The sequence below is a fragment of the Micropterus dolomieu genome, linkage group LG03 (assembly GCF_021292245.1).
Source record: "Micropterus dolomieu isolate WLL.071019.BEF.003 ecotype Adirondacks linkage group LG03, ASM2129224v1, whole genome shotgun sequence".
NCBI lineage: Eukaryota > Metazoa > Chordata > Actinopteri > Centrarchiformes > Centrarchidae > Micropterus > Micropterus dolomieu.
In genome coordinates, this window is record NC_060152.1 from 11,451,085 (window position 1) to 11,478,057 (window position 26,973).

General features: G+C 42.0%; 1 protein-coding gene across 4 annotated transcripts in view; it reads left to right on the top strand.

Annotated features, from left to right (window-relative positions):
* The window catches only part of cadm4 (cell adhesion molecule 4), a 151,628-nt gene that overhangs the window by 98,918 nt on the left and 25,737 nt on the right, over positions 1 to 26,973 (top strand). For all 4 annotated transcript variants that reach the window (XM_046044906.1, XM_046044905.1, XM_046044907.1 and 1 more), the window contains exon 2: positions 23,502 to 23,648. In XM_046044906.1, the coding sequence (XP_045900862.1) occupies positions 23,502 to 23,648 (147 nt within the window). The remainder of the gene's footprint in view (positions 1 to 23,501; positions 23,649 to 26,973) is intronic.

Below are 26,973 nucleotides of genomic sequence, written 5' to 3' on the forward strand. Positions count from 1 at the left end.
CCAGAGAGTCCCCAGGTTGAGTGCTTTCATATTACTGCGTTACATTGTGCTCCGCTTACTGTCAATCACCTGACAGCTACGAGAAGAAATTAAATTCTCTGGCGGGACATAATCCCTCTCAAAACATGTTGCATCACAAACACTGTCACAATCTAAAACATCAACAACACCACAGCCATGTCTTGTTATTTGAGGCACCTGTGTTCGCCAGGATAGCAGCACATTTCAAGCTAGATCTGACAAGATAATGTCTGAAAAACAATGATAAAAAAGAGAAAATGTCAAGAAAACCAGATGCAATGCATATTTTCTTGGTAAAATATATACTGCTGAGACAGAGTCCACTGTTTGTCTACTATATGTATCTGATCTAGTATATTCACAAAACAGGTTTGGGTTTTAAAATCATAGAGTGCCTCCTACACACGGAGAGAGGGTAAGAGAGAGGAGTAGGGTTGGTGAGAATGAAGTTTGAGTGCTTTGACATCAATAACTGTGTCAAAAGAACATAAAAACAGAGTGAACTGCTTGACAGAGAAAAAGAGAGAGAGGTTTGTGCTGGTGACACTGAAGCCTTATTGACTAACCCTCCACACTTCCCCTCCCCCCTCTCCTCTTGATGACAGTAGTTTGTCCCAGGGGAGCAGCTCACCTGATTGGCTGCCTTTCAGGGGCAGGCGACTCGGGTCCGGAGGTGAGCATGTTTCCTGATGGGTGGTTGCTAGGCGATGGATGTTAGTATGAAGAGCTTGGTGTGGAGAAAAGGACCAGCTGCAATGGCTGATTGCGTTTAACTATGTCTATGTGTGATGCTGTGGGGGGTCGTGTGTGTTTTTGTGTGTTTGCATTTGCAAGGTTTACTGTGTTGGTTCTCTTCAAAATAACTCCATGATTGAACTGAACAATTGCACATGTATCAATTAAATGGTGTGTAAGTGTGTGTGTGTCTGTGTGTGTCTGTGTGTTAGCCTCCTGCAGGCAAAGCAATGTAATAACTATCATTACCAAGCCATGGGCTCAAGCTCTCATTTAAGACTAAAAGGAAATTAAAGGAGGTCCGCTGTCAGAGCCATAGCAATCATAAAACACTGTGTGTCTATTTGTACATGCGTGGGGGTGGGGTCGTGGGTATAATGTGCAGATGAATACATATAGAGTATTTATGCAAACATGATTTCAGTTATGAAGGCTTTCCTCAGGTCATGTAATAAAACTTTCCATCTAGCTCTCTCTCACACACACACATCGTGGAATCTATTGGTGTGCAGGCCCCACATAGTGCCTTATTAGGCCTGTTTGTGACTGCTGCAGCTTAATTTAGTCTGCTTCTGGGAGTGTCATTCTCGTTGTAGTCATGCGCGTTGGGTTGTGGTTAGTCTCTAAAAGATCTCAAATCCCCCAAGTTCCCTCAAGCTAGTTAGCAAACTGTGCTGTTGATCAAACTGAATGAATTGTAAATTATTTTTTTAATTGGTGAGAGGTATATAAAATTTAGGTTAGTTAATTGCTGTGAGCTACTTCAGCTCATTTGGTGGATCCCTCTGCTGTGTCTTGGCAGCCCCTTCATCCACTTTGAGTTGTCCAGAAGTATATAGATGAACGTGTGTGTGTGTGGGGGGGGGGGGGGGGGGGGGGGGGGGGGGGGGGGGGGGGGTTCTGAGACGCACGGTGTGCTATTGGCTCGTTAAAGCGGTTTGAACAAGTATTTGCTTGTTAAAAGAAAATAGCACCCAGCAGCCCACTGTACAATAAACAAGGGAAAGAAAATCTCTTAGATGAATTGATAAATTTGTTTTTTCACTTGGCACAAAAGGGATGGAGCAGCTTTTGGTCCTCTTGGCCCCAGCTGTGATCCACTCAGTGCTGTGTGTGACTGACAGCCCTGATAAAAGGTAGGGTGAAGTTGATTCTTGACAGCTTTTTATATTAATTTTCTTTTTTAACCAAAAATAATAATAATCAATCAAAGGTCCAGTTGTAAAAAAACAATTAGCATATTCAAGTCGAGAGCTTTTATTAAGGTCTGCTAGTACATGAGTTTATTTAAATTTGTCCCTCTCTGCTTATTAAATTTATGATTAATATATTGTATATCAACTTAATTATTCCTGCACAGTATTGTGACTGATTGATGTTTGTGCAGCTGTATGTTGTTTAGTCCAGTGCAAGACAGCACTAAGTTTTAGGCTGTTATGTAGGTAAAAACAACGGTGGTGTATTAGAAATGAATAAACCGAGCCTTAGGGTAGTTAGAGAGGACGTGAAGAAGAGAGGAGAGGAGAAGAGGAGGAAAGGGCTCATGAATAAACAGTGCTGTGTCAGGGTCACTTGTGTGGAGGCAGTGATAGGTACCTTGAACATGCCAACTGGCTGTTCAGTACAGTACTGATGTATGTGGGCAGTGTGGTAAGTGTTAGTGAGGGAGGGAAGGAGAAAAAAATATGCTGCATTTGACACCTTTCGCTATCTGATGTCAGCAAAAGAAGCAAACATTGTAACACAAAGAATGTCCCCTTTTTTTCTCCTCAGAGAAACAAAAAAAACATGAAAATAGAGAAAAAACAAAGCCTAAAAAAAAAAGTAAAAAAAAAAAACCAAGCGCAACAAAGGACTGAAAGAAATCAAATCAAAACCCATAAGACAGCTCATGTTCCTGGGACTTGCGACAGCAGTGGCAGAAAGACAGATGGTGAGAAGGAGAGCAAAGTTGTAGCCTGAAGAAAAGTGATAAAGTTTTACTGATCCAATAAATCATACTTGCTTTTTCTTTTAGTAATAATTACTTTAAAGGTGCAATGTGTAAAATATGACCAGAATGAATTTTATTTTTAAAAAATCTAAAGAAATTGATGAATATAATAGTTCTGACATTATTTCAAATACATCTATGTATTGTTTTAAAGTGAGCATGTTAACCAGCAAGCCCCGGCCTGTCAACCACTTGTGACGAGAGGCGATCAAGAGTCACTGTAGCGTCCACTGTGCCCTCAGTCCAACATGAGAGGACAAAGAAGTCCTACCTCTACTTAGTCTCTTGCCACCACTTGATCTTCCCTGTCTCTGACTTGGTGTGACTGAGTGTGAAATGATCAGTCTACCAATAACCTAATAATAACAAGACTACTTACATATGTTGCTAACTAACTGAGCACTATTTTTCAGAAGTAGCAGACAAAATAATTTTAAAGTACACTGCTGTAATGGAAAATGTCATTACCTTTAATTTACCAGATCACTAAAAGGAGGAAAATTTGTCCTAGCGCAGATTCACTGTAAACATGGGTGGAAGGAAAGGAAGAGGGTGGGAGGAGATCAAGTGTTGCCCCCTATATGTTTGGAGCATGTGGCCAGGAATTACATATTCTATCTTTTAATCCATTTACCAAGCCTTGCTTCTTAAACCACAATTACTGGCCTCATCATGTGTCACAATATGTGAGATTTGTCAGCGTTGATCATCATTTGACTGAAATGATCATTTACCTATGATGTAGGAAGTTGAAATGTGGGTAAAGTGCAACTTCATTTGTAGAGCATAATGTCATACAAAATCAATTCAAACAGTAGAAAATAAGTTAAAACATATACAACATACACACACATACATTTTTTCATTACCTCAAAAATGGCTTGGCTTAGAGTTTCACTAATTGAATCTCTCAATTCATCTGCATCTTTGCTCCAATGGTCTTCTGCTCTAAAAATGTCAAATAATGCAACTTTTTCTCAATTTTCTCAAAATGCTATTTTCATGAAGTTGTCAAGACTGGCAGGATCATCTACGGACTTTACTGTTGCAAATCATTTTGAAATATTACATTTTTACTTTTGTGTTAATGCTCATCATCAAAAATTGGCTTAAGCTATACCAACTTGGATACTGTGTCACCAGGGGGCACCACAAAAGTGAAAAGTTTTAAATCCCATAATTGGCTGCATGGATTCGGTTAAAAATCGATTTGCGCAATCAAGTCACTACTCAGCTGATGGATACAATTTTGCAATGATTGACTAGAGTGGATGTGGCTTATTACAACAAATTTACATTTCCTATAGTCAATTCAGAAGTCTGTCACTCTATACTTTTTCAAAATATGCTAAATCAATAAGCATCTACATCTCCATTCAAGTCTTCATTGATATTTTAATATAGACAACAGAGAGGCAGAGAAAAGAGAGAGACAAAAAAGGAAACAAAGAAGTAAAATGAGGAGGACTGCTGTCAGAGTCACCTTGCAAAAACAGGAAGAACAGGAAGTGAATATCCCAGTGAGGGATGTTTGGTACAAGTGGACTAAAGAGAGTAGCACAGGATTGGAGATAGAGAAGACAGACTGATGAAAGAGGAGGAGCGGTTAGAGAAGAGCTCTGACAGATTGTCATTAAGAAGGGCAGCTGTCTTTTTCCGTGGTGACTCTTCTAATCTATAATCCACACAAACACACACACACTCACACTAACACAAATAGACAAATGCATGTGCACACATGCAAACTCACACATTTTTATTTTTGCTTCTAGGTACTGTAGTCTCATTAAAATTGAGATCTCAGTTTCAAGAGAAACTTTAGCAAATGCAAGTGACAATGAAAATGCACTAATTTAATAATGTGGTTAGTCAACATACACTTGAAAAGCAATTATTGATATTCTTGGAAAATATAAGAGGACGGGAGATTTTAATTTCACAGTGCTTTGCAGACAGTTTTGTTTACAAGGTGCAGAAACCAGTCATGTTTAGATTTTATGCACAATGTATTTAATTAGAACAGGATCTGTGAACTGTTACCATAATTATTGGACTTAAAAAAGACAGTAGAGCTGTGAACTACATGGGACGCTTAAAGAGAGAAGTTCAAAACAAGATAAATAAAATGCATTGTGCCTTATCTGCTTACTGTAGGGTTACAAGGGCCAACTTTTTATAAAAATCACAACATGGATTTCAAATTATATCGAGTAATTGACACACGCAAACACACAGGGATACAAGCATAGGACAAGTCCGACAGTCCATCTTAATACTCACATTCCTGTATGTGTTTTGATAGAGGCATTAATCACTGTACAATACCTCCTCTCCATGGTGTCCGTGAAATGATACCCTCCAATGTAAAAGTGTATTTAAACCTGTTAAGCACGGAGGGCAGGGCAATCGATTTTTACACAAAATGCAAAATAGAAATCCATGTCTGATCCTTTTGTCACCCTTTACATGCCACACACCTCCATGAAGCTAGGAGGGTCAGTCAGAACGTCAAACCAACCATTTTTATCCATATCAAACACCAATCATCTAAATAAACTTATATCACATAAATTGCTCCGTAATCACTGTACATGGCTGCAGTTATTGCCTTCTAGATATCTCTCATCCTAAACCGCAGACCAGTCTAAAGAAAGCTCAGCTCCAGCTCTGATCAGCTGTGTAACTCATATCACTCAAATCACAAAGAGATATTAGCCGGATAATAATAACAACAAACACAACAATATACATACACAGTTACAACCGCGGACTTACTTTTGCTTTTTTTTCCGTTTTCAGTCCAAAAACAGTTGTTTTCTGTGTGTGAAATTATCGCCTGGGCCGCAATCTTGGTATTGCACAATCTCTGAGCTGTTAGGTTTAGTTTCTCTCGTCAAAATGAAGGAGATAAGATGTGTTGCTTTAGAAGTAAATTACTTTATTGTTGTCTAACGACCGACCCGTAGTGGCTACACAGCCATCCAAGATATCAAATGATTCGTCTGTCTGCTCTCAAGTTGTGGGCCCATAAAGCATGGGAGTGCTTTTGGTCATAGGAATGTTAATCAATATTTACTGTTTTTATCAATATTTCTTTATATTGTTTTGGAAGCTTTATGTTATTTGGAACATGGTTGTATGGACAGGAATAGTGTTTTGAAGAAAACTCCCAATAAAAGTAAACATATAAATAGTAAATATGGCCAAAACATGGACATTCGCACCATATATTTTAGAAAAATTGTGTAATAACTGTTGTATATTAGTTTCTATTCATGAATTTTACAGTTAAAGTTGCATTCCAGGTGTTTTAGAAGAGATTCAGTTGCATTATACTCTACAGGATGATGGTTTTGATGGTGATATTGTTATTAAAATGTAGATTTTATACCAAGCATGGAGGAAAACATCATACATTCTTTATTGTATCTCCATTTACTCTTTAATAGAAAAATAGGTTCATTTGCAGTTGATTCATATTCCTTTCTGACCTATCAAAGGAGACCAGAATTATGTATCTAGGCCTAATGGTTGTGGAGTAAGATTCAATTTGGGTAAGTTATTTTAGGCGTTTTTCCTGGAAATAGGTATCTGTTTCTAAGAGGTTAAACAGAGTTTGAGGCAAATTTTAGTAGCGGCATGTTTGCAAAAGGTGAATGGAAAGACATGAGCCTGATTAGCGACACATGTGCTTGTGGCGGCACAAACTGAGTCCACATGAGTTCAGTTTTTTCTAGCTTGGGCAAAAAACTTCACTTATCCCTTACCCCTTTATTAATCTGCTTCATAAACACACAGAGATGAGAGGAAAAAGGAGAGAGACTAGAGGAAAGCGGAGTTCCTGGTGAGTTCTGCATTCAGTCGGAATAAAGTCTGGGATACTAGCTTCTTGCTAGCTTACAGCTTACGTCTGTACAATTGTTACATTGGCTGGACATGCCCAAACATGGGCTGCACAAACAGTCCAGTCAAAATCGCAAGAATGAAGCGAAGCTAACATTTTATTTACTTTCTGTCTGAACACACCTTAAGAATTCCAAAATTCAGCTCAGTCTAATGAGGCTCCAATTGTCTGAGTTAGCCGAATCAAGTAGGTATCTGGACTAAGCAGTTGATGTATTCTGGCAACAAACCTGAAGGTCAGGATGTGTCCCTCCGCCACGACCCTTCAAGGAAACAGTGTGTGTGGGGAAAAACAAAAAGGAAATATGCCCACTTGATTTGACTAACTGAGATTGCTGAAGCCTCATATTAGTTTCAGCTGAACTTCTGTCATGCAAATGGATAACTTTATGGCCAGTATGGACAGGAGGAATGATTTTAACAACCAGTAACTCCTTAGTTGTACATGTGGTATGTGAGTATTGATGGAGACAGGAGTGAATGAACTAATTAAACACACTCTCTCTTTCTTTGAATGTTGCAAGTCCATAAAACAGTGAATAATTGAGCTGTACCTATAATGTATTAACATAGTGTACTTTTAATATGCAGAGAGAGAAAATGGAGTAGAATGTAGAGGAAGGGAAAGCATGTGACAGAAAGACAGACAGAGGGGGAGAAAGGAGATGAAAAACATGAGGAGAGCGTGGAATGGGAACAGATGAGAGGGAAAGAATGGAAGGAAGAAAGTGGAAGCGATAGAAGTGGGAGAGTGATAGGGAAGCAGTGGAGCAAATCAAAGTAAAATTAAGTGCATTTACATATTTAGATGAGCGCTTCTAGTCAGCCTGTCTAATTATTTCATCTCCATTTTTCATTTGCACGCTGTTCAATCCAAAAGCAGCAGGCCGTGAGGGAAGTTTCTCTCTCTCCCTCCTCACCATTACTTTATCACATTCACACTCGTCCCTCTCTGACTCTCCACCCCTTGCAGCCGCCTTTCGTTATCCGGGTCATTACCATATGCTTTTTGTCCATTCGCACTTGTTCTCCCTATCTCCCTTACGCCCCCTGCTCCTGCTGTCTCTCACCATATTTTATGCATACAAGGATACTGCCCCACATGTATCCAGAAATGTGTGTGCGCGCAAAGGTTCAGTGCTAATGCCCTTTCTACCACCATGTTTTATGCATTGCGATGTCCTGGCGAAGACAACTAAGTGTCTGTCAGTGTCCAAAATATGTATGTGTGTGTGTGCGCGTGTGTACACCCACCAACTATTAAACCCTTCAAATTAGCATGAACCATGTCAGGAGCAGCCAAGCCACGTTAACCTTATATCATTGATTTTCCTCTTTTCTTTATGCCTTTCTTCACACTCCATAAATCTGTCTTTCTCCTCTCTCTCACAGTCTTTCCTTCCCCCCCTCTCTTGTCTCCTTTCTCGCCTTCTCCCTCTCTGCCTCACTGCTGCTTTCACTTTGTTGCATCTCCTTTCTCTCTACATTACTTCCCCTTGTTCCTCTAAATGTCCCCCTCCTTCTACACCCACACTCATCAGCACAGTCTATTAGAGTGTGTGTGTGTGTGTGTGTGTGTGTGCGAGCATGTGTATGTGTTTTATAGCATATCCTTGCTTTGAGGCCCGTGTGTGTTTCAGTTTTTGTGATCCTCTTTGCTCGTATGAGTAGGTGTGTTTAGGCTGAGTTGTGTGTGGCATCCAATGTGTGTATTTTCCGGCAGGTGTTTGTGTGCAGTAGTGTGCCTGTGCATGTGCATCACGTATATGTGTGTGTGCGTGTGTCTGCTGGTATAAAAGGTTGTTATGTGCTTTAGGTGTTAATTGGCTGAGGAGCTTCGTTAATATTCTCCTTGCGAGCCTGCTCGTCAGGAACAGAGCCGGCAAACTGATGAGTGTGTGATTTTCCTCCAGAGAGAGAGAGAGGGAGAAAGGGAGAGGTAGAAAGAGTAACAAGAGTGACTTCAGTGCAAAGACCCTCTGTAAGGTCAGAGTGAGAGAAGAGCAAAGCACAAAAAGGATCGGAAAAAGGCAACAGAGGCAGAGAGGGCAAGCAGGGAGAGGGGCAAATGTGCAGGGAGGGGTTTGGAAAGCAACAGTGAGAAAGACATTAAGAGATGCGGGAGAGGGGAAAGAGAGATGTGATAAAAAGCCATAAAGGGTTCCATTGAGGCATTGGGTGAAAGGAAAGATTTTATCATGCGAGGGAGAAATTATCCCTTTGTTAGGCATTTGTGAATTGGCGGAATGGGGGCAAGGCGGAGGGCAAGGAACCCCCTGGCAAGGTGGCACATAGCTGCTCATTTCTAATAACCCACACTATATCCCACAACAGCGCACAGCTAACCTGGTCCAGACCCCACTTCCAGCTGTACATACACATGGAAATATACAAACCATCCTCCCGCAGAGCGCACAAAAATCAAACATCATAAGCTGCGGCCTTGACAGGTTGATATTCACATCAGTAACACATCACACATTGCATATACCTAGAAAGTAAAGCGCAAGAAAGTGAAGTGGTGCATGCACATATAGGCACAGTGACAACCAATCTGTCACACAACAAAGGAGGATTCCATACGCTTAACACACAAATGTTTGCACATGCACCAGGAACACAAAGAAGAGCGACTGACACATGCACTGCAGCAGAGAAAACAGTGAGCAGAGAGTCTTAGCCTGTCACTGGGAGGTATGATGCCACATTGATAATGAGTGTTACTCCCAGCAGGTAGCTGTGTAGCATGTGGTTCACAGCGCACACAGAAACACTCGTTAGGAAGCTCTGACAGTACCTTCTCAACTTGGCAGGTAACACTGTTTGCATTTATCTTAGTGAATAAGGGATGACTGAGTTTAGCATTCTGGTGGGGAGGATGGGGTGGGTGAGCATGCATAAAATATGCCTGTAATGTCTTCTCATACTTAAACTGTGGATCTTCCTAATAATGCATATATAGAAACAGCGAGTGTCATGTCTGTATTGAAAAGCTTTCAGCCTTGTTGGCCTACGCTTACATATTGTATCCTGCAGTTCTCTTGATCTGAGAGAATGAGAAGATCTACAGCTACCTTGAATTCGGTTCTTTCTCAACTGAACCTTGAATTAAAAAAAAAAAATCTGTTCTAACTAAATGTCTGGGCCTTTTTAGTCATTCACAATGCAACCCTGTCGCTCACAAAATACATATACTAATTTGCTTTGCAAATTACGTTTTGCAGAGAAAGTAATTGCTGGCAGGATTGCGTTTACAGGCAAGGTTTTACCAGTCAAGGAAGTAGCACAGAAGTCACAGGGAGGAGGTTACAACAGATGTATGCTGTAGTGCACTGGTTGGTTTAGGCTACTAAAACGCGTACTTAAGGTTAGGTAAAGATTATGGTTTTGCTTAAATACAGAAAAAGTCAATGCATCGCATCTCATGCTTCAAGCAGTTGTTGATCTATCTTTAATCCAGACCACAATCTTGTACTCACCTTAACCAAGTGCATTGTAGGGAAAGCAAAACAAACACATTGCCAGTGAAAGTTAAGCTGAAATGTTCTGTGTTCTTGCTGTGAAATGTTTCCACATGTGTTCAATATAAAAATATATATCTGGATTATGGATGTTGTACTGAAGATTCTCCAGAATTAGTTGTGGATACAAATTGCAAATCTGGCTCACATTGATTGGGTATGACCCCAAGATGGAAATTTCTGGTAGTATTCAGGATGAAAGCATGTGCATCTAAGAAAGAGTTCCGTTTTTATTAAATAACTGCTCTATCTGATTAAGTTGACTCAAAACAGTGAATTAAACAAAAAAAAGAGCATTTCTACTAAGTATTGAGCTTCAACTGGCTTATTCAATTACAGTAGCAACAGCCATAAATAGCATTCTCCATCTTCAGTTCTTGCAGTCTGTCACTTGAGAGTGTGTTTTAAAATGCACACTCACTTCTTTGCCAGGCTCGAAAGAATAATGCACGGTTGATGCATGGTAAATGCATAATGGGATGAGACTAATAATAGGATGTCTACAATGGCTACCACAGTGCCTTTATATCTTTTCTTGCACCCTATAAAACCAGTGAAAAGACAGTGCCATGTCTGTTATCTGTTAGAAAGTGAGTTTAATCTCCTGGTTTATTGTAGAAACACAGAGAAAGGTATAGTTATAAGTATAAAGAGTACATGAAAAAACACACGGCCTGCTCATGCATTCACGTGCCAACCATGTAATTTCAGAAAGTCAGTGATTCAAATCCTGTGTGATTTTTGTATTAGCCTGCCATAATGTGAGCCATATTGACTTTTATTTATTTGCCAGGCTCCACTGTTGACAGACTATGAAAAATAAAGAAAATCAAAACTTTGTAATCTTAAATTGTGTGAAGAAAGACTGGTGGTGTCACTCAAAATCTACCCAAATGATTGGGCCGTATTGATCCCTTTGCCCAGGAGCGTGAGGTGAGCAGGAAGTAGCCTGAGCCGTGCCTCCAGAAAGTGCAGTCACTGATAATGTCCATAGATCGAGGAGCTGTGACTTTTCTAATTAGAGAGTTCAGAGCGAACCAAGTTGGATTAGCTAGTGCATGGCTCTAGGCTAGCTATTAACACCAAGTCAGCCAGACAAACAAGAAATCAGAAAAACAAGAGGAGTAGGAGAGCAGAGGGCCATGGAGGGGACTGAGCATGCCAACCGTACTGAATGTACTCAGACCTGGGTCAATATATGTTTTTATAAAAAAACTTGTAAAAATTAAGGAATCAAGCATGTTGGTTCTGCAGCATCTTAAACAGTAGTTGCAAAGTGTTACAAAGTGAATTTTGCTTACACTGGAGAGAATCCCAAAGGAGATTACTCAATAAGGACAGTTCGGATAATACTTTCCTGTGAGTGCTTAAACTATCTAGTATTGTGGGACTTTGTGGCAGCTCCATAAAACAAACTTTATAAAAAAGAAGTTATGCTATATACAATAATACTAGTATATACAATCTATGTTCATGAATATCTATATGTATATGTTCCCATACCGACATTAATGCAATCACACTCCTTGAATGTACACTTATGCTGAAACACCCTTCGGGGAGATTTGATTTATCTTTACCTTTCAGGAACACATGCCCGCCTTTACACTTTGCCAACTAATAAACCTTCAAGATTCACGCCTACACAGACACATATACATGTACCCCCAATAACATGCTCAAACACACACAAACACATATACACATACATTCTCCCAACCCACTCGCCTGCACAACCTCAAGGGAGACATAAGAAATAAATTCGACACTTCCGCTTACCCAAGAAGCGCCTTAAGGACAAAGAGGAATTTAATCTCGGATAAGCCTCCCAATAGAATCTCTGCATTAGCCCTGTGCTGCTGGTTCACAGCTATCCCATCAACCCTTACCTCCCACACCTTGGCCCGATTCCCTCACATCTCTCCTCCTCTACACTGCATGTTTTTTTTTTTCATTCCCTCCTCTCCTTTCCTCCTTTGACTCTTTACAACTGTCTCACCCTTTTTTTACTTTCCTTTTCTCTCCTTTGTCTTTAGTTGCACTCTTTTCTTCACCTCACTACTACTCTTGTCGCCTGTAGTTCCCTCCTTCCCTTTTACTCTCCCTTGTCCCTGCCGCATGCCTCCACTGCCTCTTTCCATTCTTCCCATCAGCCTCCATCTTTCCATCTATTCCCAGTTGTGGTACATACTGTATATATCTATATTTCTGTTCCTCTCCCTTGTCGGAGTGCTTTAATACCATTGGTATTAAATGCTGGCACGACCTCCTCGGCATACTTAAGCAGGCAGGGATCCTTGTAAGGCTGTTTGAGTGCTTAATATTTTCAGCACGCCGCTGACTTAAGCCCCTTAAGTGCTTTGGCAACACTTATTCCACGGTGGCACCAATGAAGCCCATTAAAAATTTGATTTGGATGAGAGGGAGAGAGAGAAAAAGAGGAAGGGGGATAGGGGACACAATTTGCCATTACCTCCCTTCTTCCGCACACTGCGACAAAAACAAATATACCCATCAGGGGGTTGCCCACACAGGGACTTTGTAGACACACAAATACACACACACTCACCAGTAGTGCAATGTTTGCTATGTGTTCCTCTTTTTGTCTGTAATTATGTCCTTTGTTGCTCTATAAAGCACTTTGTGATGACCCTATTTTGTTAAAAGCACTTGATAAATAAAAGTGACTTTATTTGACTTGATAATAGGGAACAGCATGTTTCAAATTGAATGCATAAAGTTGTTTGTAAATACAGCTTGTGGCAGATTAGAACTGATAGTTTATGATCAGTTGATTAAGAACAAGTAGAGGTGCTATTATTATAGTAAAACTGTGTTGCCTTTCACGTTTTACAGGACAATGAAAGTCATAGATGCAGAGTCTAGTGTAGTTAGCTTCCACCACTGGCTTTTTATTGCTAGTTTTACTGCCAGTAGCAGTAATGATAGTACATGTGGCAATGAGCATGAACAAAAGAATTGCATTATGTACGAAGAGTTGATGCAAAATATACTGACAGGTGTGAGGTTTGACTAGCTGTTAGCAATGATTTCTGTTTCAACAGTGTAAAAATATGGAACTGATACCTTTTTATTGAGCCAGGTTCACATCAGCATAACTCACAACACAGTCAGAGTCACATTCATTTCTGCTCTATCCACATCCACTTACAAATGCCACACACAAACATGTACATAGTTCTTGTCAGCAGACAGCCGTGCGCATCCCTGCAGCCATAAAAACGGCCATTTAACATAAAGAGGCACTGTGATGCCTCTGTGTGTGCCTGCATGGATAAATTAATGGGTAGTAGATAGTGAAAGCGCCAGACAGACAGCCAAATGTACACTCTGCTTCAGTCAGCACTGGACAGGCAAGCACATTCAGACACACACGCCGTCACTGTTTGTTGACCTGAAAGACAACCATTGTCACTGCTTCCATCCACACACACTCATCTCTAACCTTCACAAAAAAGTATGCAAAATATGCAGACACTGATCCCACACTGACACACACACATTCGAAAGCAAGGGGAGGGTGGCCAGGGTTATATAAACAAGTGGAAGGCAGAAAAACAGATAGACAGATGGATGTGATCGACAACGATACCATATTGGGATTATAGCAATTTTCACAGATCGATGGGAAAGAAGTGAGGCTAAAGGAGGGCAAACTTGTTGGAACTAACAAGCTGCTACGGAGTGACTGCAGGATTGAAGGAAGAGGAGAGAGAAAGAGGGCAGAATGGATACACTAAACACAATTTGAGGAGATCAATTTGAACAAGTGAAAAGACTTTCCGTTTCCGTCTGTCTGCTGCCAGGCGTCAGACCCAACTTGCGGGTGCACACTAACACAGAGTAATTTTCTCAGCGTCAGCCAGTTGACCGGTGAAGTCGGCGCCGTAGGGAAGATTGGCGATGATCCGCTTTCGGCTTTGCCAGAAGTGTCAGGGCCATTGCCGTTAGAGCTCATTGTGTTTGCAGTGGCACAGCAAGTAAGAGAGAGAGCGGGCAGTGTGTAGCAATCTAAGGATGACACCCGCACTTTATTCCATCAGATAGTGCTCAGTGAGGTGTGTGGTGCAGCTCGTCACGCTTTGTCTCTGCAATACAAACACATACACACATACACACACATATTAAACACACATACTTACACATACAAACATACGAGAGCTACACACTCCCTGAAACCGACGATGCATTAGGTCCTGACAATCAGTGGAACTCTGTCAGGATCTTAAACACAGCAGGCTTTCAGATCAGTGTGTATGAGTGAGTGTGTATCAGGAGTGCACCCAAGGACTGACTGTACCCAGTGGAGCATGTTGGAAAGGAAACGTTAGGCAGGTCGATGCTGCACGATTATACTGTCTGATAGCCTGTGATTATTCTGAGTCTAAAATTACCATGTAAAATCACTGTCCATTGAAGCTACAGTGTATACATGATAGCATATCAAAAGAGCACTAGCATTCAAGCGACTAATGGTAGATACCTTGTGAGAATAATGTGCAAGTCTCTGAGGAAAAATAGCAGACGAAAAAGTGTAATATGTAAAACTAAGGCCTGCAGTTTGCTCAACCCCTTGCAAGTTGGTTATTCTTCACAGGGCAAGCACTTCCACTCTCTGTCTTTATAGACCAACACTCAAGCTCAATGGATTTTATTTAACCTTAGCTATCTCTAGATGAGTTGCAAGATAGTGTCTCCATCTCTCCAGAGGCCTGGCCGGTTCAGTTATAGCTCAAGGGAACATTGACTCCTGCCTGCCGGTTTGTTGGGTGAGAAGTGCAGAAAAACTTCTTTGACTCATTAAAATACAATCTGTTCGAGAATGAGCATTGTTGCCCTAGATTTCTCTGTCCTCGAGGGCATGGCAATGTAGGTAGCTCTGTTTCAAAAGTAAGCATTCAGTCAACATCAGTAGAGATAAACTTGACTTGCTTTGGAATAGTTTCTCAGCCTGTAACTGACTGAAATATAGTATCATTGATGTTTTCTGTTCCTTGGAGCAGTGTGGTTTGACCTACAGGAGACAAGCCTGTTGTTGTGGTTCATTTTGTGGTTCATTATTAAGGAGTCTGGTGCTCAGAACTGGCTCTGAGTTTGACACAGTTGAGCTAATTAAGTTGTTGCTCATTTGGTTAATTGCATAGCTGCCATTACTGAATACCCTAGCTGGTAAAGAACACAGTATAGCAGGTCTGCTTTGGTAACTTTTGGTATTGGTTTTCTGGTTTATTGATCTCAGAGTCTTGGGCTTTGGTCTCAAGAGACTCAGAGCACTGTGGTAGAAAATAGCTATCCTAGCAGTGTTTGCTTTGTTGTCTTTTTGTTTAGATGGGACTGGGCCCCCGTAATGCTTTGTTGCAGCAAAACTTCTGCACTGTATGGATTTAAGACAATGCATGTTTTAAAGTCTCTCTAAACAGCACAAGGTGCTAAAGTCAACAGTGGAAGTTTTTGTTGCTCCAAACTCATCTCTGTGTGTCTAAATCGCTAGCTCTTTTAGCGCCCTGAGCTGGTCAGACTTCTGTGTTTTGCATGCAAGCTCTGGCTACAATTCAGTTCTATGTGACCTAGCGGCTAAAGCAGTTTCTTTGTATGTGTTGTCATGCAGTGTAGTACATAGTGCGTCCTTTCTTTAAGTGTTGTCCTCAAACAACAACTACTGTCTGATTGCACTAAAGTAAAGCTGGGCAGTTAGCGTGTGCACGTGTCTGCAGCATTGCAGTTGAGAACAAATCAGAGTGTGTGTGTGTGTGGACTAGTTTGTCAGTAGCAGTGCAGGCAGGGTCACAGAGGAACCATTGATCAAACGTGCACATCCTCACACACACATACACACGTTCACACATCCCTACACACAGCTTCTCAATACACAATGAGGCCTGTCCGGAGCTCTGTCCTTTGCCGCCTCCTCCCTGCCCCTCTCTCTCTGGCCCTGCGCAGCCTGGTCTTGGTCCTGCTCTGCATCGCTCGTAAGTCATGCACGCATGAACACTCACATGTGCATACACACACATACAGATTAAATGAGACGTGTAGTATCGATTAAAGAAGGAAACGCGGGTGTCATTACACACCAAAAATTCAGGGAAACAAGCACATAATGTTCACATGTACACACTCATTTCATATTATAGCCAGGATGTGGCAATTTTATGTAAGCATAAGCTACTTGTTCCTTTAATTTAAACTCCCTACAGATCTACCTCTAAATACTGCAATCTGATCCGTCTGTTATATAAAAAAGACAACACAATTATGAATGTGATACTAATTGGTGTAAATTGATACAGAATGAGTTCCAGTGCAGTTCCCAGCACATGACCAAGGGAGGACTAGCTCGCAATGGAATCACGAAATGAGAGCTTCAGATGAATTGTTCAAAATGCTGGTAATTAAGTTAGAATTGGTAATTAAGATTAAGACTAGAGCGAATATGAAGGCAGGAGCATATGCCCAGGAGGTGAACGTACCGGGAAATGAGAGACCAGGCAAAGAAAGAGAGTGGACTGATGGACCAAAAAAATTAAAGGGAAAGAGTCACAAATGCAAACAGAGGAAGAAAGAGAGATATAAGTGTGACTGAAGCCTTGTTCTCAGCTTTCCTCTGAAGAACCTAATAAAAGAAAGTTGGACCCCAGAGTAGGAGAGATATAGAGAGCCAAATGGTGAGGATGTCGAATAGAAAGAGAATGGGGTGGGTGCAGTGCAAGAGACCAATATATATTGAGGGAGAGACAGACTGACACAAGGAAAGAAGAATGTGGCCAGATAGGAACTTGTACTGTATATGAGGGAGGGAGGGAGCAAGCAGCAGAGGCAGAACAAGAGAAATAGCGAGACAGAGATGGAGAACAACACAGTCTGTGTGTGTGTGCAAGAAAGGCAGAGATGGAGGGGAGGGGTACAGAGATACATCGCGAGACAACGCCTCAAAAAGAGCTGCGTGAGGTCGAGATTTGAAACCAAGAGTCACGAGATTGATTGAACACAGATGCAGAGATGGTGAGGAGAAAGCAGTACCTGAATTGGAGTGGGATCAGTGGCAGAGTTGCTAGGTGCTATTAATACCTCATGCCATTATTATTATGCATTTAATACAGGGAGATGTTTTTTTCCCTGCTGCTCATTGGTAAACAAGTGTTGTTCTGCTGTGCACAGTACCATCTCCTCTGTGCCAGCCAAAATCTCAATTCTGAGCCGGGGTTTTTTTTTGCACATTAGATCAACAGAAGGACATTGTGTTTTGTGGGATGTTGGGGGGGGGGGGGGGGGGGGGGGGGGGGGGGGGGGAGGAGTGGGGGTGACAATAGGGATGTGAGGGATACAGTGGAAGAATGAGTTTGTGTCTTGGCAGTCAGTGTGGTTATGTAATTCATGCCAGTAGGGCAGTTTTGTGTTGGGCCTTGAATGTGCACGCACAAGCATACAGACAATCTTGCTTTTAAATGCATGCACACACACTCATCAGCATCACACACACACGTGTGCCACAGAGCCTAACTAAAGGGAAGGCTGCCATGTGGTGGATTTTGTAGGGGTGTTACGACCAGTGCTTTTGGCTGTGGTGAATCTCCAGTGTGGTAGCCATCGCGTAATAGTCCTGTAAATTTCCTTTAATCCGCCGTTAGGGGTGTGTGTGGTGGCCATTGTTGTAGGGTTGTTGACAGACCCGGGCCATAAAACGCTGCACAGCAGATAAAGCTAACCAGCTTTAACTGTTAGAAAGAGGGTAGAAAGGAAAGAGAGATGGTGAGATGGTGCTTTGTGAAGGGTAAGAAGAGGTGAATAAGAGAGCAGCATGAGTAACGTGATGGGTGGACAAGAGGAGAGGAGAGCACTCAGGGAGATGCAAAGCAGTAGGAGAGGGAAAAAAGCAGCATCAGTGATTGAAATACACCAAAGAGCTGGAGAAACAAAAAGATATGAAAGTCAAAACTATAGATATGGGAGTGGGGAGAGGGGCAGGTGAGGAGGTAAAGGACAAGAAAGGTGGAGGTGATGAGAGGAAGAAGACAACAGATTTCAATGCAGAGGATGCAGGCAGTGTGACTGGGGAGCAAAGTCAGGGTGGTAAACAGGACATGAAATATATAAATAAATGAAAGTAAATGTTTCTAATGAGAGGTCAAGGGTGAACTGAAACAATTTTATGGTGATTTTGCTGATTAGCAGTACAGTGCTCACAGTACACCAGTGGGTGATGGAGAGAGAGTCAAATGAGAGAGGTTCTGAAGTTCTTTGCCAAAGAGAGATTAAGAAAGACAGGGAGAGAGAGAAATAGAGGGATTGAAAGTGGAGAGAGAGAGCTGAGCTGGGCAACTGGCAATTAAAAGAAGCAAAAGTAGAGAAGTAGATGAAAGAGGGAGGAAAAATGGAGATATTCAGTATATTGCTCCACTCATTTGTTTTGTCCTCTTGTCCCATTCACTCCCTCCACTTCTTCTCTGTCTTTTCCTTACTCCCTCTCTTCCTCTCTCCCAGCACACTATAAAAACAGCACGATTATGCTGCAGACTTGAGCTGCAGAACAAATCACATTTAGCAAAGGAGAGTGTGGAGATAGAACCAGCAGAGAGGCAGGAAAAGATTCCCACTGAGTCACAAAAAGAGAAAGAATGAGAGAGATTGCAAGGAGAATGAAAGCCTATTGTAGCTTGGAAGGAAACTATTGCGGCGGCGTTGGGGGGTGGAGAGGGGAGAAAAAGAAGGAAAGAACGAAGGACAGGAGTGAAGAGATTGTAGCTAACGGGGGGAGAGAAAGAAAGAATTGAAACAATTCTCTGGAGGCCCAGAAGAGAGTGAGAGGAATCTTTAGGACAGCGCTGATGAGGAAGAAGCATGATGAAAGATGCAATACAAGATAAGGGAGAAGAGAAGGAGGAAGAAAACAGGAAGAAAGGAAAATGGACTGATGAAGCGCGGAGGAATCGAGGACTGGATTAGGCAGAAGGGCGGGATGGAGTGACTGCGGGTTTAAATAAAAGGAGAAATAGGGAGATGGTGAGAATGAGATTAGACACGAATGCAGCAGGAGGAGAGAATTATGAGTTGTGGACTAAGTGGAAGCGAGGGGGGGTCGCTCAAAAATGTGAAGAAAGGCTAAGTGGAGGAGAGGGAACAAAAGGAGGACAGGAGAAAGAGACAGAACGAAGGTAATGAGAGAGATGAAAGCGAGATTTGTAAAGGATTATGTATTATTTATAGAGGGAGCATCTTTTTTTTTTCTTTGCACTGGTTTTGATTGGCAGAGATCTGGCTCCCTGAGTGAGATGGAGTGATAATTTTAGACTGGGAAGAGAACGGGGGAGGGAATGGGGTAGAGTTGTGGGTCTGCAGAGGGAGGTATGGAGAAGAAGAACCTTACAGTCAGCTATTTCATAGAGTCAGTACACCACAAAACTCTGTGATTAACCTGGAGCAACACACACACACCTCTCGCACACATAAACATTGCAAACTTAATTTGCATACATACTGTGGAAACGGGCTCGACTCGCACACTCGGGGGATAGCGGGAAAAAATGTACATCCAGATGGGAAGAGATGGAGAACTTGCCAACGGTTGACCCCTTAAGAGTGGAAACTATGAGCTGCTGTTATTGTTTTAATTAAAGCAGTAATAACATAAGGGGTTGTGCATTGTAGTCTCCTGCATCGATTCCCTTGTAAATTCGTGGCCAGCATGCAAAGACAACACAAGCTCTTGGCTCACTTCCAACTGAAAGATAATGAGAGATAATGAATAGGGAGACAGTGACTGCACAGCTTCAAGGATACATGAGGGCTTGTTTGGGGCAAATGGAGACAGCTCATCTCTTATGTGGCTTGTCTTTTTGTCCAATCTTCCCCTCTCCTCACACTGAGACATGGGGAGAGAGAGAAATAAGGCAAGAGGGAAACTGGGGGCGAGAGACGCAGCAAGGCGGTAATTCAGCCCGCTAACCCTGCACCAGTGAGGCAGTTTCTAGAATTTACCGTGACCAAGGGTGAGCCAGCAGTCCACCTGGCTGCCTCCCAAATCCCCCTCTTTTAACTCTCCACACCTCCCTTCATCCCCTCCCTCTGTCCCTCTATTCCCTGCCTCCCTCGGCTTATAACTCAACCCCATTGCGGGACCATTAGGACGGGCCCCTGAACAGCCTTGTCGTATGAATTTGCACGCTTATTATTTATTTATTTGTTTATGTATTTTGAAATGATGGCCCTTCTCAGATCTCTATTGCCATAGTAAATAAAGGCTCCTTCTTTTTCGGGGCTGTGACAGCATGGGGTAGCGGCATTTTAAATGATGAGAAGCACCAATTGACTGCTATGAAATACTGCCCCCGCTTGGTTGGAGAAAGAAGTGATTGTTTTTGTTCCCCCTCCTGTTTTATCTATCCGTTGATCATAGTCGTCAGTGCACTACCATGGTATCGATTGCTCTCAGCATTCTCTCGTAATGTGATTTGACGCTTGTGGAGTATTTTATTATGGGCACAGATTTTAATGGAGGCCAGATTAATACCTCTGTCACAGATGTTGATTCCCTCCCCCTCCTTCCCCTCCCTCTCTGTACTGTAGGTACTATAGTGGTGATCAGAAGCACAGGCTCATGGCCTTGATGTGAAGCCTATAAAATCCACAGTCAAACTAAAGTGCTGTACCCAGCTGCGTTATGAGCGGGAATGGAGGAATATGCGTCATCTCTCGTATATTTTGTCCAGCCCCTGCCAGCTGCATTATTATACCCAAACCATCACTTCCTAGCTCCCTGCTATCATTTCCCGGTTAGAGCCCTCACTCCCCCACTGTCTCTCCATCCCTCTGTTCTCTTTGCCCAGATTGATCATCCAGCAGCAGCTAGCAGGTGTTTCTGGGTGGCATCTCTCAGCAGGCGACAGCGGATGCCAGCCATCCCGCTCGAAACAGCGGTTAACAGTTTTTAATATATTTTTTCTTTTGTCGCTTTTCTTTGCGCTTTACTTCTACGCCACTGCAGCTAATTTCCTTTGAAGGGGTGACAGCTGTCAGGAGAAGTGGGTGTACAAATGGATAGCTAATTAGTTTTTCTGGCCTACTCCCAGAAGCAAACTTTTGACCGCTTTCTTTGTTTGCAGTCGCTCTCCCCATTGAAGTCCTCTTTCTCTGTTGGTTCTGAGGGGTCACTAATCACACACAGACGCTGCACTGACTTTGTCAGGATGCACAGCAGCACTATTACAATTAACAGTTTAAAACAATGGCGGCCTAGCCTGGTTGCCACGGAGATGAGTAATAACAGCCATTAGAAAAATAATTGGGATGGCGGTGGCAGGCCCTGATGGCCCTCGATATGAATCACAATATTGATGCAGAGAATGGAAGCAATAATGACTACAATTAGTGGTAATTGTCAAGATTTCTTTCTCTATTCCATAGAGTATTAGAGTCCCCTTTGTCTTTATCCCCTCTTGGTTTTCTTTCCGTCTTCAGTTCAATATCCACTGTGTCTCTCTGTTTCCCCCGATGTGATGAATATGTAGGCTTTGAGTATTTCATTAAAAGAGATTAAAATCGAGGAGAGAATTAAATTTGGATGAAGTTGGCGGGATCAGATGATGTCAAAGTAGCTTAATTGCAATATGCCAACCCCTGCATATGCACACCCAATGCTGACACACACACACACACACACACACACACACACTTACTGAAAGTTAGGACATGCTCAGTTGCAGGTAAAGACATTTATTTTGGCCCAAAGCAGTCAAGTCAGCAACTCCTGCTATGGCAGCCACCATCTGTTTGTCTCACAACATTTCCTACCTGCTTTACAGAGCTCAGAGACACTGCTAGACCCAGCAGTGAAATATATATTCCCGTCGTCTTTATCGGCACACCTTATTGCCTGCTTCATCATCATGCTTCAATATTGATGTCGTTCTTTCTCTAAATCCTCCCCACGGCTAACACTTTGCCAGGGAGAGAGAGAGAGAATGCAAATGGGGATGCAAATTGGTAAATACTAGTTTGAGGAGCCCTGCAAGCTGGTTCTCTCTTCAAGGCAATCACATTCCACTTCTGGCCACAGCCGTACAGCTAATTGCGCATAAATCATTTGAATTCACATGGCAGAGGTGTCCATTGTGCTCAGCAGGAGGTGTGACTCAACGGAGCCGTGTCAACAGCCTGACCCACAAACATGGAGGGCGCTCCAATCAGAGCATAATCAACCTCCTCATTACTGACTCTTGGGCTGTCAGCAACATCAAAGAGGCTCCCTGCTGTTCCTCATCCCCTTGTCTAAAAATATTGGGTTTAGGGGCCAGACAAGTTTGTTCGAAAAAGATAATATGTGAAAGTTTCTGTGAGTGTGCATGTCATTCCACATACATGCATATTTCTGTATGTGTCTATGCATCCATATTGGTGAGTGTGTACTTGCTGGAGCACACGCGGATGTTCATACAGGTGCCCTTGTGCATGGGCATATTCATTTGCAAGAGCCAAAGCTGGTGTGCTATCCCCCCTAGCACTTTCCAAATACCTATAATAAGAACCATTACATTGGGATAATGGAGTTTAAGCAATTGGTTTAGCTTGCACCTGGATGAGAAATGGCATGTGTGAAGTGCATTCAAGGCTGCCACTATGGTCTCACTGCTCTGTACGTGGCCAGCGTTTTCACAGAATTGTTCACAGAGTTGTACGATAAGGCACATCCACCCAGGTGGTGGCGGGGCCGCAGTCCAAACTGTGATCTGTTTTTGTGACTTTGCGTGAGTTTGTTTTTGTCCATATGCGCCCATGGTTGTATTTATGTGTGTCCAATCGTGTGTGTTTGTGCTGGTGTGTGTTTTATATTCTAGAGCAACAGCCACTTAGAGATTTAATAAGGCATTATGTATTCAAATGTGTGTGTTGAAGCATTCTGTTAGACTAGCCAGAGGCAATAGGGCTGTTTGCATGTGTGTGTTTGTGCACGTAAAAAGATGAATGGCAGTAATTATAATCATCCCTATTATAATCATAAAACACACATTGTTCATTAGGACCCCTTTTTACTTGTTGAGTCCTTCAGCGTCTTTTCTTTCGCTCTCAGTCTTGTTATCTCTATCACTCTGTTTCCTCCTTTCTGTCCATATGATGAATGGCAAGTAAATGAAGGATGCTTTAAGTACCTTATTTTGAAAGGTTCTACCTCAAGTGAGGCGCAAATTGAACATCTCTCTTCCTCTGCATCATTTCTTCCTATTTGTCCCTCTCCTCTTCTCTCTCTCTTTTTCTTCCTCTCCATCATCCACTCTCTCTATCACTATATTGACGTCCATCTTTCTGTCCCTCAGCCCATTGTCAGGCAGTGCAGGCGGAGAATGTGACAGTCTTGGAGGGAGGTACGGCCCAGATCTCCTGCCGCCTGCAGAACTACGATGGATCAATCGTGGTCATCCAGAATCCCCGCCGACAGACCCTCTTCTTCAATGGCACGCGAGGTATGAATGTGCATGCACACTTGTCTCTACAGACAAACTTAATCTATCTGTGTCTATGTATTTGCCCTCAGTGACATTTGAAGCCAGACTGTTAAACACATTAGCAATGACTCACCAACACTTCCACTTTACATTTTTCTTATTGAAAATGTCCTCACTTTGCTTTTGAAGCGATTCCACATTAGAAAGTCAGATAACCCGAGAGTTAATTTAGGAGATGGTTTTATTCTCTGCCCTAACAGTGTGACTGCTTTAACTGTTTTAAAAGCATAGTTCGAAGCTCTCTGCATAATCCACTGTTAACCCCTGTGATGAGATCAGAACTTATTACAGCTTCTCATTAGAGCATGGCCTTGGCAATCACATGTTTTTTTAAAAGTGGCTTTATGGGAAAGTATCATTGTTACAAATATTATAATGAAGGCAGATTTCATTGAAGGCCTCAGGGCAGGCAAACACTACATGTTTTTTATAAAAATAATTAAGCGCAAAAGCTGCCACCTTAGCCAGATTTTCTGCAAGAGCTGCTAGGAAAGCTCTGAGCAAAAGAACAATGATCAAGTATATTAAACATTGCCTTTGAAATTTGTGTGGGGAAGCTTAATTTGAGCAAATCTTTTGCATTATGTTTTGTGGTGCAGCAATACCTTTTTATGTCCCACGCAATCTATGTGATAACCTTCTTAAGACGTTACCTCAGGCTTAAGGCTATGGTGTAAAACTGTGATTTGTAACTGTTTAGAGTTGAGGGTAAGCGGATGAATTTGAATATATTCAAATAATTTTGGTCGCTTAAGCTTTTGAGACCACGTCAACCTAAGAACCAAATGAATGCTTTGTTTTTGGGTTTGTTTCGTCCAAGTCAAATACAAAAAAACAAAAGATAAAAAACACAGATGCTGCATTATTAATAAACAGGTACATTAAAACAAACAAATTGTTGGATTTAGTGGGCTTGACTTTGTTAAAACCACTTACAAATCCAAATGGAATCACAACTAGCAAACAAAATCCAATCAGCTAACAAATCATCTATCTATTGTAAGTAAACTGAGACTATTCATTAACAGATGAACATCAAAAATGTGCACACTTGTGCTGGATTTTGTCCCCCTTTTGCACAGCAGTTTTCTCCAAATGATATCAAAAACACAGTCAAAGTGATCCAACATAGGAATTAGGTGAAACACGGTGGCAGACAGAATCTCCTTGAACGAGCGCTCACTCACCTTTCATCCAAGGTGCTTGGCATTGTGCAAACTCCCTAACAGTCTGGCTTTTATATCTACATCCTGATATCTGATTCTCTCTTTTGAATTGAATAGTCGGTCCATTCAGTCTCTCAGACATGGTGCTCCAAAAGTAGTTTTGATTAGTTATAATTCTGAAATGGATTGTTCTGCTGTTGTAATTGTGTGACAGGTGTTCATTTTCCCAGCTTGATTTTGACTCTCAGAGAGTCAGACGGCCACAATGTTCAAAATGTTATGCTTATGGTCTTATGCTTATTTGTCTCATGGCTTTGAGCTTGTGGTTGATAAAGAACTCCTCAGCTGCAAAACCATATAAGTACCAGTCTCACACAGACTTAAAACTGGCGGCATATTCATAATTTTTGCAGTGTATAAAAAGTAAAATAAATTCAAGTGCTGGTAGTGTGTTGTAGTAAGTAGGTAGACATTCACTACTGTAGTATCGTGGACAAAGTGATTGGCTGTCAGATGATTTTCTATAGCAGACCTCGCAATTAAACTCTTATTGAAAAGGAGTTAAATACATTTCCGTCAATATTTTCATGAGCCTGTCTGAAGGTAAACTATGCTCAAACGAGAACTGTGAGGAACATACTGTACTTGAACCTGCATTTTTGACCACAGAAAACATACAAAAGGCATATATTTTCATGTTTTCAAGCATATGGCATGATATGTATGTATGTGAAAGTTTGCTTTTGAACACCTTTTCACATTTCTAATCATTACAACTTCCAGCACTTGTAATTACATTGATTCCACAATCAAGACTCCCACACTTCCCTTGGGGAACAGTCTCTGTATGATGCCAAGATTAGACTGAAATACTCAAGACAAAAGAGTCGCTTTCACTGTTCACTGGTACATTGTTCAAATACTTTTGTTCAACACAACTTTTCTTCAGTTGTTAGTCACCTCAATCACGGAGTGGCCTTAATTGGGTAGTTGAGGTCGCTGCTTTGAGAAACCTTACTTTCAACTCTCACCCCAATTCTACCAGATCAGCACTACCTGTTAAGTTCCATTAAGTATTTAAACAGAGACGCCCTGTCTGCTCTCCCACAAGACATGGACTTGCACCCTTTGGAAAGCGCGATGAAGCCTAATCAGAGCAAGAAGTAGGAAGGGGTTTGAAAGCTACAATGAAAGAGAAAAGGAGAAAGAAGACATAAAAGAGTGGGGGAGAATGAGACAAACGATGGAGGGTTAAGAGAGACACAGCAACAGAAAGAATAAGGACAGGGAGCGTCAGGCGATGGAGAAAGAGACAGCACTTGGAAATGATCCAAAGGTTAGGCATGGTATAAAGTATAGATTGCTTCCCATAACAAATTTGGCTCCCGTAAGCACTGAAGAGCCTCGTTGGGGGCATTTTCCGGAAGCGTAAATTACATCTCACTCTGGCTCTCTCTACCTCCACGTTTGCTTCATCACTCGCTGTAGGGCTCTTCCATTTCTGCCTATTGCCCATCTGCCGCCCAGATATCAGACTGAAGCCTTTCTGTGCTGAGCCATTCCACACTAACTGCCCAAATAGAAATGTTGCTTTAAGTGCTGTGAATTAGGCTGCCTGTTTTGCAAGTGAGCAACCAGTCAGGGGTGTGTTTTATGAGATTGTGGGGGCTGATAGCTGTAATAGAGCGGTGGAACTAACCAAATGGACCCTTTCTCCTCAGTGGTCCATATCTCTCCTCCTATTGCCAGCTCTCCTCAGCATGCAAATGAGACAGGACAATAAAGGTGAACTTGGACCTGAACAGAAGTCTGACATTTAGTTGCCATTTAGTGCAGAGAGGAAAAAAAGAATTACCTATCTGTGGGGAATAGCTCTCTAACAATGCTCACGCTGCCATCCAGTGGAGGGGAAATTTTGGGGGAGAGATTAGTGTGGTGCACTTCCAGGAACAGTGGACTAACTCCATCGCTCCAGGCCACTCTTTCATTCCCCTGTGAATTTTTGTTTCTATCTATATTATTTTTTTCCGCCTGACACATTATGTAGCTATTACACTGTTTCTCTCATTCGGTCTTCTCTCTCTCTCTTGCACACATGCCCATGCCCACACAAAGCC